This window comes from Mytilus galloprovincialis, chromosome 2 (assembly GCF_965363235.1).
Source record: "Mytilus galloprovincialis chromosome 2, xbMytGall1.hap1.1, whole genome shotgun sequence".
In the NCBI taxonomy this organism is placed as follows: domain Eukaryota; kingdom Metazoa; phylum Mollusca; class Bivalvia; order Mytilida; family Mytilidae; genus Mytilus; species Mytilus galloprovincialis.
The window spans coordinates 15,577,318-15,592,710 of NC_134839.1; the positions used below are offsets into that span (position 1 = coordinate 15,577,318).

The 15,393-nt window shown below is 30.7% G+C and overlaps 1 protein-coding gene across 2 annotated transcripts in view; it reads right to left on the bottom strand.

Moving 5' to 3' along the window:
• Nucleotides 1–12,111, bottom strand: part of LOC143062986 (uncharacterized) — a 40,840-nt gene extending 28,729 nt beyond the window's left edge. The window contains exons 1-2 of one of the 2 annotated variants that reach the window (XM_076234868.1): nucleotides 12,096–12,111; nucleotides 9,423–9,586 (exon numbers count right to left, since the gene is read on the bottom strand). In XM_076234868.1, coding sequence (XP_076090983.1) covers nucleotides 9,423–9,552 — 130 coding nt within the window. In that variant the 5' untranslated portion in view covers nucleotides 9,553–9,586; nucleotides 12,096–12,111. Of the gene's footprint in view, nucleotides 1–9,422; nucleotides 9,904–12,095 lie in introns of those variants that run through there. The other variant, XM_076234867.1, reaches the window with a different exon arrangement.
• Between the last annotated feature and the right edge of the window lie 3,282 nt (nucleotides 12,112–15,393).

A 15,393-nucleotide genomic window follows, 5' to 3' on the forward strand; every position in this document is an offset into this window, starting at 1 on the left:
TGAATTAGGGAGATTGCCTATAGAATGTTTTATTAAAACACAAACCCTTTTATATTTAGCTAGACTATATAATAATAATATTAATCCATTATTAAAGGAAGCTTTTTCTCTAGCACAGTCTCTAGATTTGACAGGAACTTACTCATGGTATACATATGCTAAAAATATTGTCAAAGAGACTAACGTTGACCTTAATATTCTTTCTACTTGTAAGGACATAAAAGATGTAAATAAAATAAAAAACGATATAAAGTTAAAAATGAAAAATAGATATGAAGATTTAATTGAAACTAAATTTGAAAACATTGATGATAAAAGTAAATTTTTTCTCTATAAAAAACTTAAAAAGATTACAAACTAGAATATTATCTAAATACATCTAATTTTCAGATAAGGAGATTAATCACTAAATTTAGAATAAGTGATCACTCCCTCTTGATTGAAAAGGGGAGATATTTTAAAATCCCAAGAGAGGAACGTCTTTGCCATAAATGTAAAATACTAGAGGATGAGAAACATTTTTTACTATATTGTGAGTATAATAAAACTCTAAGAAATGAATTTTTTCATCACATATGTACAGAAAATAATAACTTTAATAATTTAAATGAAGAAGAAAAAATTCATTATTTACTAAATCCATCATCGCCTTTACAAACAAATAAGTTAGGATCCTTCTTGAAAAAGTCATTAGAACTGAGGGCAGGGGACTCTTAACAACTTGTTTGTTGTTATACATTTTAATGCTGTTGATATTTTGTATGTTTAATATGTATGTATATATGTTTATTGTGTTTATTGTATTAATATATGTTGGTCACAAACTGTAAAGTTTATATGACAATAAAATATTTGATTTGATTTGATTTGTTATAAATCGATTATTGAAAGCTGATGTCTATCATCTGTTTCAGCATTTTTCCGCGGTTTTAAATTTAATAAATTTAGATATCAAGTATTTATAACATTAGTTCTGGAAGACAATTTATTGACTTGGTGAGAAATCACATGAAATATTCAAATTATCAATATATACAATGTTTATATTGCGTTATTAATATAGAAAGGAAGGAAATTTATTCCTTTCCATAATTTCATGCACTTTCATTAACGGTAATGGTTTTGTATGTGGAAGGAATTTATAGTACATCGGAACACGAATCTTAATAATTCATCAAATTTGTTCAATTGCATGTCAGAGAATCCTTTTTGTTAGGCACTTCCAACATCGAAACACGAGTTTTAATAAATACATCAAACTTATCCAAATACATGTCAAAGAAAAGACTTATAAAATATTTCCATAATGCATATATGAAGATGTGGTATGCTTTTCAATGAGATAAGTAAACTATCAATCAAAGACCAAAGGACATAAAACAAATCAACTACATGGTACTATACAGCCTTCAACCACGTGCCTTCAACGTTGAGTAAAATCCATAATGTAAGCTATAAACATTTTAAAAAGAAAACTGATTGACTGATTTAAGTAAAAATCCATGATTAAACTAGTAAATTATGACAGAGGGAAACCAACTATAACGACTGACATACATGTACATACTTTAGGTTTTGGGACAGACACTAAGAAAATCAGGCAGGGTTAATATAAAAAAGAAGATGAACTAGTATTGTAATTGCCAATGAGACAACTCTTCACAAGAGAAAAAAGGACACAGGTGATCGGTACTATACAAAAACTAAAACCCAGTGGAACAGGTGATCGGTACTATACAAAAACTAAAACCCAGTGGAACAGGTGATCGGTACTATACAAAAACTAAAACCCAGTGGAACAGGTGATCGGTACTATACAAAAACTAAAACCCAGTGGAACAGGTGATCGGTACTATACAAAAACTAAAACCCAGTGGAACAGGTGATCGGTTCTATACATAAACTAAAACCCAGGGGAACAGGTGATCGGTACTATACAAATACTAAAACCCAGTGGAACAGGTGATCGGTACTATACAAAAACTAAACCTAGTGGAACAGGTGATCGGTACTATACAAAAACTAAAACCCAGTGGAACAGGTGATCGGCACTATACAAAAACTAAAACTTAACAGAGTAATAAAACTAAAAAGACTATAATAAGTACCGACCAAACAGTACTCGAAGTTGTTGAAAGGAAATCAAGACACTAATTACAAAAATAAATAGAGCTCCGTGTGTTCCAACACTAAAGTAAACCATAACATCTCCAACTGTATATAGAAAGCATATATCTATAAAGAAAAAGGTGAGAATTTAGAAGGTAAATATCCTCATTCAAGAGATAAATGTATTCCTGGAAGTGTTTTCAATGGGGTTTTACCTAATTGTCACAACACGTACTCCGAATACTCTTGCATTGTTAAACCAAGTCAGGAATATATGAGTTGTTACCCATTCGTTTGATGTGTTTGATTATGAACCACATCAACAAACGACAATACTTGAACATCCATTTTCGTGACGTCACACATGCTTAATTGAAAGCAAGAAAGTTTGAAGTTATAATAGAACATGAACTGCGATTATAAAAAGTACACTCGTTGCTGATAATAAAAATGTTTAACCTGTTTGGGAAAGTATAAATTCGCCAAGAATGATTAAAAACGGATACTAAAACACCGATTAATAATTTATTTCCCATGTATATGTAACTATATATAGCGTTATCGATATAATTTCACTCAAAGCGTTGCTAGACTTAAATTTTGCTCCATGTCAAAGGCTTCAGTGTGACTTTCGAGACGAAGACCATAAATTAAAGTATTGTTCCATTGCGTCAGTATTTGTCAATTACATATAGTGATTTTGTGTCATTGTGTCATGAAGTTGTGCACCATTTCCTTTCTTTTTTCTTTTTATTGATAAAAGAAAAATCTCCATGTCGCTTCAGTGCAATAAGTTTAAAAACAATAATTCAAATCCAATCATTGAGTGCACTTCCGCATAATGTCAAAACGAAATTCCACTTCAAATATAATAAAACTTTAGAAATTAGTTCGCATTTGAAAAAAGCAATAAAACGTCTTGAAGTTTATAGCAACGATTTACATGTTGTTCACATAGTAATTGTTTTTGAGAAAAAAACCTATATAGAAATAAATATATGCAGAAATATATTGCTACATAACGTTCTTATGCAAAAAGTAATATAATAGGCAATGTAATTGTAAATGTTTGTCAACGGTTTTATCATAAGCTTACTTATGTAGGTTTATATTGTACTTCGAAAACTTTTATTTCCTTTTTAACGACATATTACTTGTTAACGTTTATGGTTAAATTTTGTAAGTTTTATTGAAATAGGAATCTTTCTTAACACACCAACAATTAAATCTTTATCAAAGCCTTCAGGGTTTCCCCGGGAGCAATAACACGTTGGTCAAGTATCTACTCATCTAAAGTAGGTATGTTTCTTGAATATGTAAGACTGTTTAACCAATACACATATTTGACCCTTGACTTGAAATCAAAAATAATTAAGAAGACTTATTTGAACTAAATTCACTTCAAATATTTGCCAAGTTTTTCGGCTTAAAAACAACCTTAACGCGCCTTTATGCAATCTGTATCATATTTGTGAACGGCTAGAATTACAGAAATAAAACATTTAAAAGTAGTGCTAGTTACAACAGCTTTTAGACTGAATATGACTAGATTTTTGTACTCTGTATTCTACATGAAAACACATACAACCTCTCTGGTCGCCTTTAAAAATATTTTTCGTTTGTCATAATTCAGAAATTGTAGTTTCAACGCAATATTTAACAGTCAAGACATCGTTTAAACTTCCTGATGTGAAAAGGAAGTTCTACGACATGAACTTAAATTAACAGTTAGGTTGTCATACTTTGACCTCTAGATGTGTGGTGTTTTATGCCATTGAGTTACTGTTATCTCATTTACTACCCCTACAAGTTACTTATCATGTTTTTCTGATATTGATTACACTCTAACCACTATATAGAAAATAATTCATTTGATCTGTAAGGATTATTTGTCAATTTTTAGAGAAAAATAATTGATATCATCATATTTTATCCGTGAGTATTTTGATAGCCTCGAACATTAAATATTGAATATATTAACCAAAATCTGCTGTCAAAAAAATCAAGATCAAAGCACTGGATAATTTAACATTCAAATATGGACAATTCTGACTATCAGCGTGTAAAGTAAATATTTTGTTTTGTTTTGAATTAAATTAACAAGTCTCCAGTTCTTCAGATCACTTTAACCCTTTATAAGTTAAGTACTAACGTCTTATTTCACTTTGTTTCTTTATTTCCGGCTTGAGAGTTTTTTTTATGTATTGGTATCGGAAATCTTTTCAATATAGATAAATGTATTAAATGCAAATCAAAGTGTGTGAATTTGTTTTATTGATGTCACATTTGAATTGTTACTTTTTAATCGCGTATTTGATATTCATGGCCATATGCCTTAATCATAATAATATTATCTATATTACTGATGAAGAGCATGTACTATTGAACTTTTGAAAATGGATTACATTTAAAATTTCACTATTTCCCACTGATCTATATTAATAAATAGCTACTTTGATATGTTAGTATTTATCCGATTAGATTAAAAAAAAATCAAAAACAACCCATTATAGGTTCGTGCTTCTGAAGGGCTTTTTTGGATTTACATTCATCTGGAATATTTAGAGCCGAATATGTGAAAGCTACGTGTGTATATAAGAACAGTCGAAGAACTATATGATAAAAAAATACTACATCTCTTCTAATATGGAACTTATTAGTTCTATTTGTTTTAGTATTATAGGGTTATTGCATGAATATTGGGGAATATTGTCCCGAGTAGCATTTTATATTGCACGAGCTTGTGAGTGCAATATATGTTCTACGAGGGACAATATTCCCCAATATTCATGCAATAACCCTTTTATTGTATAGCAATATAATATTTGAAAGTAAAAATTGGTTTAAACTAAGATTTTGTCGTTGATGACGTCATGAATTTTTACGATTTATTGCACTAGTGCAATATTAGAATTTATTGCACGCTAACTTTTGGTTACTTTCTGTGGGAAATATTATATTGCTATACAATAAAAAGAAACTACTGAATAATAAAGACGATGAAATAAATTTGGAATGTTAAATGCAAAATTCTATAATTGACAAAGAGAAAAAATGCATGTAATAATTTCTCTTCTAATCAAATTGGTTGTTTATCGAATGGCGTCTAAAAGCTGATAAACGAATGCATATGGTATTGTACGGTACTTCAACTTATATGAAAATACAATATCGTTTTAATATATCATGTTATAAAATATTCCAAATAATTTTGCGCTCTCGAGCAGCCTAAAGACTAGTTATTCTAGCAATCTCTATCAGTTGGATATCGGCGGGATATAGCGAATGACATTATTGCTTGTTTCTGAATCCTTATTGTGAATATGTCTATAATTATACTTGTATTTTTCATAATAAAATATAATTGTTTACACTAATGACATTGATCGGGTTACATGTACTTTTTACAATTGTCAAGTTTTACTCTTGAAATTTTCAGTGTTCCTTTTATAATGAGTTTTTTTTTATAATGAGTTCCAATCATCTTTAAGTTATTGAATAGACGGATTCATTTGATAAGATCAACTTAATAGAAATAGTTATGACACAAATCAAATGACATACAATGTATGTATACTCAAAAGAAGATAGTCAGAACGCTGGATTTTTTTTATCGATACTGTCCGTTGAATTCAGTGGATAAATTAACTTACAAACGATAAGTACTAATTTTTGTCCCGCTCCATGTTTATCCAGTAATCATGATTACAAAAATAAAAACATGATAACCTTGTCCTTAATTTCTCTTCATTAATGATAATTTTTATTTGATAAGATAACCTCATTCCATCACCGTAAACAGATCTGCGTTTATCTGAACTCATTTTTATCAGTAGACAACAAAGGACGTTCGAATTCAAAATATGATAAACGAGAAGGTTTACGTTTCCTTATTGTATATTTTCCGTTTATGAGAAGCAATGCATTTCTCGCCATTATGAATCGTTATCTGGTGAGTGTATTACAGTTGATAGCAGACACGTTTTCTCCAAGGTTGCAAGTTCTGTAAATGATTTAGACAACTTTTGAAATTGAGTCGCGAAATATGATTTATTTCCCCCATCTACATGTACTGTATATGATATCAATTTGGGTTCGAATTTATATCAATGTTTATAAGTAATACAAATCTATTTATGTAAAATCACTATGTTCATTTCACTTTAAATGAATTGGTTTCAAAACAAATAAAGCTTATTTGTAAATTAAATACCTTTTGTGAAAATGTTGATTCACTATTAAGGTTAAAATCAATAAAAGTTAGAGTAAATATTATTTAAAAACCCTTATAAATATTATAAGCAAACAATCGTATTTATGACACATAATGAACATGATCTGGTTAAATATAAGCTGAAATCTCTATATTAATTCCCTTCATACTACGTGGCAGAAGATGTTGAGACGGCAATCCAAAACTATGATTATAAATCATAGGTGCATGTAAAAATTTAAAAAATAGCGAAATTATATATATGCCTTTAACATAATTTAATTCAAAGTCGTACATTATAAGATTAAAAAATAAAGCCATTCTATTTCATTGAAACAAAATGGCAGTTAGAGCTTATTTTACAATTTCTTCTCTGAAACTAACATGCTAAATAAATGTTCTTAAGAATTGAATGCTTCTTTTTGTAAATTTACTGGGGTGTAAAAGCGTTGACCGAAGTACATTTTGTATGAAGCGCGGAAGCGCTTCATTCCGCGTTTCATTCTAAAAATGTGCGCACGGTCAACGCTTTTACAACCCTATAAAGTTACAAAAAGAAGCATTCAATACTTATAATTACATTTTTAGCTATGATCATGACAACACGAATTTTATATATTTTTTTATTTAACTCACCTGTGCACTTTATTGTTAGACCACGTGTTATTATGAATGAAAAGTTGTATTGAGCAATGCAACTGCTTACGGAATAACACGTGATGTGCAGTTAGCCAATCAGAATAAAGTATTATAATGAAACATACATCTAATGTAATTATTAATGTATAGGAGACGATTTTCAATGCCTCTAATTCATGTTGATGGATTAGCAACTGATGATAATGACCCCAGATAGTTTGTTATATGGAAATCAAGTTTTCTTCTAAGAAACTACTATAATAATAATTACAATTAAGAACAAAATTGACAAAATATTATGCATGGCGGTCTTTAGTAAAAAGATTATTTCTTCCAGATCCGAGAAAAATATATTGTCGAACTGAGGGTGATTAATGGAATTTAGTTTAATCCAACTTGAAAAAATTTATAAAGTTTGTGTCAATCTTAAGTCGGCTTATTAGACTGACAATATGCATAGGTTAGTAGTTCCAATCAAGACTTAAGGATGTACCTAGGTGAAATTAAAAAACTTAAGAATCTAAAATTGACACTATAAGCCGGAAGAGCATTGGTTATGAATCAAAATAAGCTAAAAATATTGATAGGTCATGGAGCTCCTTTTCGAGATATTTGATATTCAAAATATGGCGGGAAAAGGCTGACTCGGACTTTTACCTTATATTTGCATTGATATGGTTAGAGTCTCAAATCAAAAGAAAGAAAGTCAATATTCTGCTATGAAAATGAACTTTTATGAGCTATTAAATCTCGTATGAAACGATAAATGGGTATTGTGGGAAAACATATTTTACCTTGTATTGTAGGGATAAACACCGAAGAGTCCGAACATTTCACAAATGCCAAAACCTCACCCATAGATGTAAAACCCATCTATGCCTCACCTAAGTTAAGTTAACCTAAAGGTGTATACTTTGTTGAAGTATCTTTTACTGAAGTTATTGTCCCTCCTATCAGAAATGAAACCACCGACAACATTTTCTCAAGAAGTTTTGTTATACATGTAATATATAGATTTAATTATTTCTACTATAAATAATACAGTACTATTTTCATCCGCGTCTGATTTGTTTGGACAAAATAAGTTTTAACCTTAATATATCATGAGTATAATATTCAATACTTATACTAAACATTATCGCACTCTATAGAACAATTCTGACTACGAATCTAGCTTAGTTCACTGGTAATCATTCTCATTACGATTTTTCATACATGTAGTACATTTTTTTTTAGCTTAAAAGACTATTTCTTGAGGGCAACTTACATTCGTAGGAAATCATTTACTTTTTTTTTTTTTTTTTTAATTTGGATTGGTACATATATTCGTATTTCAACCTGGTACTGCTTTAGATTGTACGTTCATTTTTGTTTTAAATGCAATTTGGACAACAACAAACATAATTTTACATTCTGTTTGCACTTTCAAGTTATGGTCAATTCTTTTGCTTTTGATGCTGGATCGCTTTGCTAGACAACTACTTTTTTCAGTTTTTTGAGACTGAATGAATTTTATCTGACAATAACAAGTACACGTGTCTCGAGTGATAGTATGAGAAACCTAAGTATTAAAAAAAATTTCAAGTGAAATAACTTTCATTTAAAATCTGGATTTTCCAAGTGAAATATTTTATATCCCTTTAATTTGTCACGTTGGCATTAGGTGTTATTAATTCGCCATTAAAACATCCACAAAGGGAACATCAAGTGATTTAGCTATTAAACGAAGCAAAGCTTAAACGACATGTTCAACAGTTCAACATATTTAATTGATGCGAAATATTTTGTGAATATACAGAACAAAATTTAATGTTTAACATGATAACGTTTATAGATAGAAATATATTAGATGTACAGAATATATAATAATTTATATGTCTGCATTTATGTAATAAAGTTAAGGTTAAGATGACTCAATACAGTCTTTTATAGGCGGTGGGAAATAGAAATGGAACAAATGAGAAAAGGAACAGTCGTTTTATTACTTAGAACACAAGATTTCGGTCTTTAGAATCTACTCTTTATGGAATGACTGTAACATCCCCTATATTTATTTTTTACCGGCTCCATCAAAAGGATGTTCCATCAACATGCAAACATGACCAATTCTAACTGTAACAACAAACTAAGCCTCTAAAAAATGTGCCCATTTGCCCACTGGCATCTTTGTCATAGTTCTCGAAATATTTTTTCACTGGTTGTACTTTTAAAAATTCTGCTGGTGCTTGCTATTATTTCTATTGAAAAATGCAAAATCAAAATTGTATCGGCCCTTTGAATAAATTTGTTGTACAAAACCTTCATACCACCAATTTTCGAGAAAACTCGATTTTTTCCTTTAGAATCAGTACTTACATTTGTAAAGATTCTTTTATTTGAAATACAGAAGAATACAATACACTTTAAATTAATCAAAATTAAATCACAAAGTTCTTCCAAAAAGAACTAAATTATCACGTACCTGTTTTTAATCTTGAAAATAACTGAGATTTTTTCCGCAGCCATGGTAGCAGTGTCTGTATTTCAAAATCTTGCCTTTGTTTTGGTGGTTTGGAAATTACTTGTATAACTTTATCCAGTGAATTGGGCATTCTTCACTATTCCACAAGCAAAAGATGTGTATCACTGAAGTTAAGATGAAAATACCTTTTCACATATAAATACTTTAATCCGAAGATATAAATCGCTATTTTATTAAAGGTCGTTATACGGTTGGAAACGCCTACTTCACTAGAGTTGTCAAAATGCAACTATTATTTGGTAGCCACTTTAATTATTGTATAAGTGTTTTCGCATACATGATAAGAATTATTGTCATTCGTTATTTACATCCAAATATTCCGTGGCGCATGACACCATAATGATTTTACGACAATTTCAATTTTTACGGCAATTATCATAAGCTAGTTCGATGATGGTATTTTGACGATACCTTTAGCTAGCTAATTGGAAAGAAATCTATGTTATAATACAAACAGTGGTTTAACAACGTATTATAAATGTTTGGCGAAAGTAAATATTTCATAAACCAATAAAACAACGTGTGGACAATATTCAATACAATCATAAAATCAAAATTACATACAGTAAACATACCCAAACACAAGGTTCAAAGCAAACGAAAGTTTTAAGTACAGAATTATATCTTTATTTCACCATCATCGAAACGTGTTATTTTACCCCATTAAGCGGGTGTCACCCATAATTGACTTGTATTTACGAATAATTTAAAATGAATGTTTACTAACCTCTTCATGTTGAGAATAGGTTTATGTGGAGAAATGTTGACGAAATGGTTTACATCGCTATCAAGTTGTAATACTAAGTGTATTTAAACACAAGATGGTTCATTGGTACTTTTAAAAACGTTAAAGTAAAAAGGTTAAAACTTGTAAATCAGGGGCGGATGCAGGAATTTTCGAAAGGGGGGTGCTAACCCAGGGCACCCAGGGCAAAGGGGGGGGGGGTGCAAAACATATGTCCCGATACAAATGCATTGATCGGCAAAAATAAAGGGGGGGTGCGCACCCCCGGAACCCCCCCCCCCCCTGGATCCGCCACTGTAAATATTAATTTTCTTTCCTATTGCAATAATTCAGACACATCGTTTTCGGTTGAATTCAATTATTCTATAGAGATCAATACGATTCTTATTCATTGCTTATTTAGGTGCACGTGGCTGTTAGTACATGGTCATACACACTATTGTTTCTCGTTTTTTTTTCAGCTATAATTTACTAACTAACATAACACTTACCAGAGAAGAAATCATGAATAACCACAGATCTGTTCTATGCTCTTTTGAAGTTTCAACCGAACGAAGAACTTCCTTCGCCGTATTGTATACCTAAATCACACAAAGTGTCCTTACAAAAAAAAAACCGTAATAATACCGGGAAAATTTTCTCATATTAATTTTACCAACAACCAAAACCGTTCTTGTGTTGTGAAAGTTCCTTCTCTGGAGGCGTAGTGAATCAGATATTAATACTTAAAAGCTCCTACTATTCTATCCGTTTCATCTCCAATCTAATGTCAAAGATAAATTGAAAGAATTGAGTCTACTTTGTTTCATAAAAAAATTGGAATACGTAGATACAAATATCTTGTTTTAGTGAAGGATATAGCATACGTTGTAACAAGACAAAAACCACTCGGATTTAAACAAACAATTATCTGAAACTGACATCATCCCGACTTTTGATGTATTTTTTGACAACATAAATGTTAAGCTTGGAAGACTTATTTTTATAACAAACAGTTAACATTCTCACGAAAACTAGCCAACCTTCTCTTCTTGACGACTTGTTCTTTAATTTATTGAGGCAGACTTTAGACAGCAGCTTCTTAGAAATAATAAAAAGAAGCTATAGCATTATCCTTTAACGTCATAACACACTATTTAGATGATTTCCTCTCAATAAATGATTCAAAGTTTGTGACTGTTGAACGCATCTATGCCATTGAACATACTAATATTATTGAAAGATATACATGTAAAGAAACAGATAAGTCTGCCTTATATCTTCACTAAAACATAGAAATTGACAATATGGGTTGGTTGGGAACAAAATTTTACGAGAAAAGAGATGTTTTCTCTTCTTCTTCCCAATTTTGAATTGTATGTAGAAACATTCCAACCGATTGCATGCGTAAGGAGTATACATCTCCAATGTGCTACGTTATCCTAAGTTCGAGGGTTGCTGCTTGCAAGGAAGCTATTAAACCAAAAGTTGAAATAACAAACGCCATCACAAGTAAGTTGACCGTTATACAATTATAGCCTTTGTATGAGGTCGATACGAGGTTATATCTACCTAAGAGAAGCATATTGACTGGGGACGAAGTCCGAGGTCGATATGCTTCTCTAGGTCGATATAACATCGTATTGACCTCAACCAAAGGCTACATTGTTACATTATTAACCAACAACTATTGCATGAACAATGTAAATATGGGGATTTCTAGAATGTATTTTGAGTAACATGCTGTATGCCTGTGCAATATGCTGTTTTTGACCTACGAAAAACTAAACACAACAGTATTGGCGTGCAAACTGAGTGAATACAAATGTTCATGTGATCAAGTTTTAACGAATCACAAATCCTTAAAAAATATTCGATTAATAATATACCTGTGTACATTCGGCTTCTCTTTTGTCAAGGCTATCGTACAACATGTGTTTCCAAATGTCTATAGAAAAAAACCTTTATCAGGAACGCTCAAAAACAATAATATTGAAAGCCAATAATGAATAAATACATGAATACACAAACATCTATATAAATATAAACCTTTGAACAAATAAATAAGGATGTGACATGTTGAGCAGGACTTGCTAAATTTACATGTCACCTGACATCATACCCTGTTTAGTGGGGGGTTGGTGTTGATACGTTTTTATTTTACTATTTTGTGTTGTGTGTACTATTGTTTTTCGTTTTTTGTTTGTTTTTTTTTTTTTTTTTGCAATGGTAATGTCAGTGTGAACATAAGAGTTTAAATACTCGTTTTGTATCTTTTTCTTCGATTATACAGTGGTAAATTTTATCTGCTACAAATATTAGTCCAGAAATTTTACATAAAATGGAAAATATTCTTATGGATTTTGTTAATTTACTATAGAATTAAATGTTGATTTTTTTTCTTATTATTTTCGAAATGAAAAAGTGGCTCATCACATTTTGCACGCAGCGCCTTATATATACATCGAAATTGATCAAGCATGAACCAATAATATAATCAATAAGAACCTAGCATTATAAAACATTGTTGCATTATATGAAAGCAGTTTTATCCAATTCAAGCAAAGCAAGTTATATCAGTTGAAAAAGATGAAACTGGCATAATGTACAAGAATAAACGTCAATTTCAAAGCTCATAAAATATTTATTACATTTACATAATTATGTTATATTAAAAGATTATATTTTATTGTTTCCTAGTAGTATCTCTATTAATAGCTCATCAAAACAATAAATAAATAAAGTTCAACTACATGTCAAGGCAAAAAGTAAAAAAAAAAATTCAAAAGAAAATGACCGATTGCCACAAGTACGCGTACATTTGGAAAATAGTGTTGGTTATTTGGATGGACCAGGACCAAGGAGATTATATAACCTCTTTGGGTGGTCGCAGCTTATAATCATTTCCTAAGCTATGGATTGTATAGAAATTATGATACCTAAAACATGTAAAAGAATCAAGTACGGTCTTCAACTGGGAGGCTTTGCTCACACCGAACAGCAAACTATAATGGACCCCCAAAACTACTAGTGTTAAACCATTTAAACATTAAAACCAAAGGTCTAATCTGTATAAAAAAAAAAACGAGTAACGAGAAACACTTATGAACCACCGTGGCATCAACAATCGACAACTACTGACCATCAGGTTCCTGACTTAGAACACGTGCAACCCAATGTAGCGGGTTTTAACGTTTTAATAGGTACCAATTTCCAGCCTTACCTGAAACAATAGTGTAACATCACACCGTATAAAGACACACTATAAAATATCAAATGAAATGGCTTAACTCAATCAAAAGACATATTAACAAGTGACCTTTCACTGAACGAACAAATTTATTCTATGACAAAATTTAAATACAAAATCAATAAAATAAGGGGCTAGATGTTACACAGTCGGAATCAATATCAGAAAGACAACTATAACCTTTGACAAAATGCCGCAAAAATAAAAGAAATGTACACAGGCAAATGAAAACAATTTTGTTTTAAGGTATGATACAGTAGCGGACTACGGAAATATTTTATACAAAACTATTCGTGGTACGAGAACAGAAGTGAAAATTTATAGCCTTACCAAACACTTATCAAAGTAGCAAACATATGGTATATATTAAAAATAGAGAGCTATAACACTAAGTAAAAAGACATTAAACTATAAAAAAAAACATTACAAATTGTATCAACTGGGCAAATTAATAATTAAAATGCAGTTACGGGAAGCCAGTTAGCTTGTTAGATAAAAACAATTAATAATACAAAAATCATGCATCAGAGACTAAAATCAACCAAAACACATTCAAGGGATTTAGTATTATATACATATATACGTGTGGGCTAACCAATATAGAATAATAAATGTAATCCAAACGGTATTTTCAATTTTTATTCTTTCAAATCTGGTTATCAATAATGATACGATTACAAAAATATCATAAACTCAAACAAATATTAATATTTTGGAACCAGATTAAATTATATTATAGAAAATAGATTTTTCATTCGTGCTTTGGAAGAGAATAAATATCATGATTCATATGATCTGTACTAGGAATCTTTACAAAAAAAGGATGTAATACAATATCCTTAAATCTGAAATGTCAATATAACAGAAGTTAACACGAAAAGAGCAAGTGAGTTCAGTTGACAAGTCAATACAGTTTCATTCTGGATAAATGACAACCTAGAATCCGATATCTATTTTTAAAAACATTCGTCATTGTTAGATTTTTTTTGAAATTCAGCTTAATCAAGTAACCTTTAACATGCAAATTCCGGGAAATACGGAAATGGAAATTATTTGTTTTGAAGAATTTGATACTGATTGATTTTTTTTCTATTCATAGCAAAATCATAACAACCATTCAATGGCATTTACAAGATTGAATTAATTAATTCATGCACCAAAAAGTTGTCTGCTTTACAGAGGAATGCGAGATCAAAAAGGCTAATAAGCGAAAAGCGAAAACTTTCAACATTATCAAAACGTAGACCATATCAGACAAGACAATGAAAGATCACCGCTACATTTGTATTTCCCGAAGAACGATCAAGCAACACGACGATGACGATTCGTAATGCAACTGTTTCTAATGAATTGCCATATTATATGTCTTGGTTAAGTAATTTACTAATATATATAATGTGTGGTAAATTTGATGAACGCACCCGTCCGTCCCATCGAACCTGACACAAAGGATACCTCAAGTGTATACAGTTAGGACTGCTACATATCATAAATTTTTTTCGCCTCTCCAAAGTCAGGAGCCTCTGGCCTTAGTTAGTTTTGTTAGATTTTTAATTTTAGTTTCTTTTATATATTTCGGAGTTTAGTATGACGTCCTTTATCACTGAACTACAAAATGTAGTATACATTTTTGTTTAGGGACCAGCTGAAAAGCACGCCTCCGGGTGCAGGATTTTCACGTTGCATTAAAGGTCCATTGGTGGCCTTCGGCTGTTATCTGCATTTTAGTCGGGTTGTTGTCTCTTTGAAACATTCCCCATTTCCATTCTCAAGTTTATTACATCTAGAAACTACAATGGTAGATGAAAACTAAACTTAATCAGGCCGTTTGTTTCCATATTTTAATTGTTACAGTTGCACATTTTCCCGGTAACTTTCATGGATAACTATTACGATGTGTTTTTCATCAATTATAAAGACTATATGCCAACTTGCTG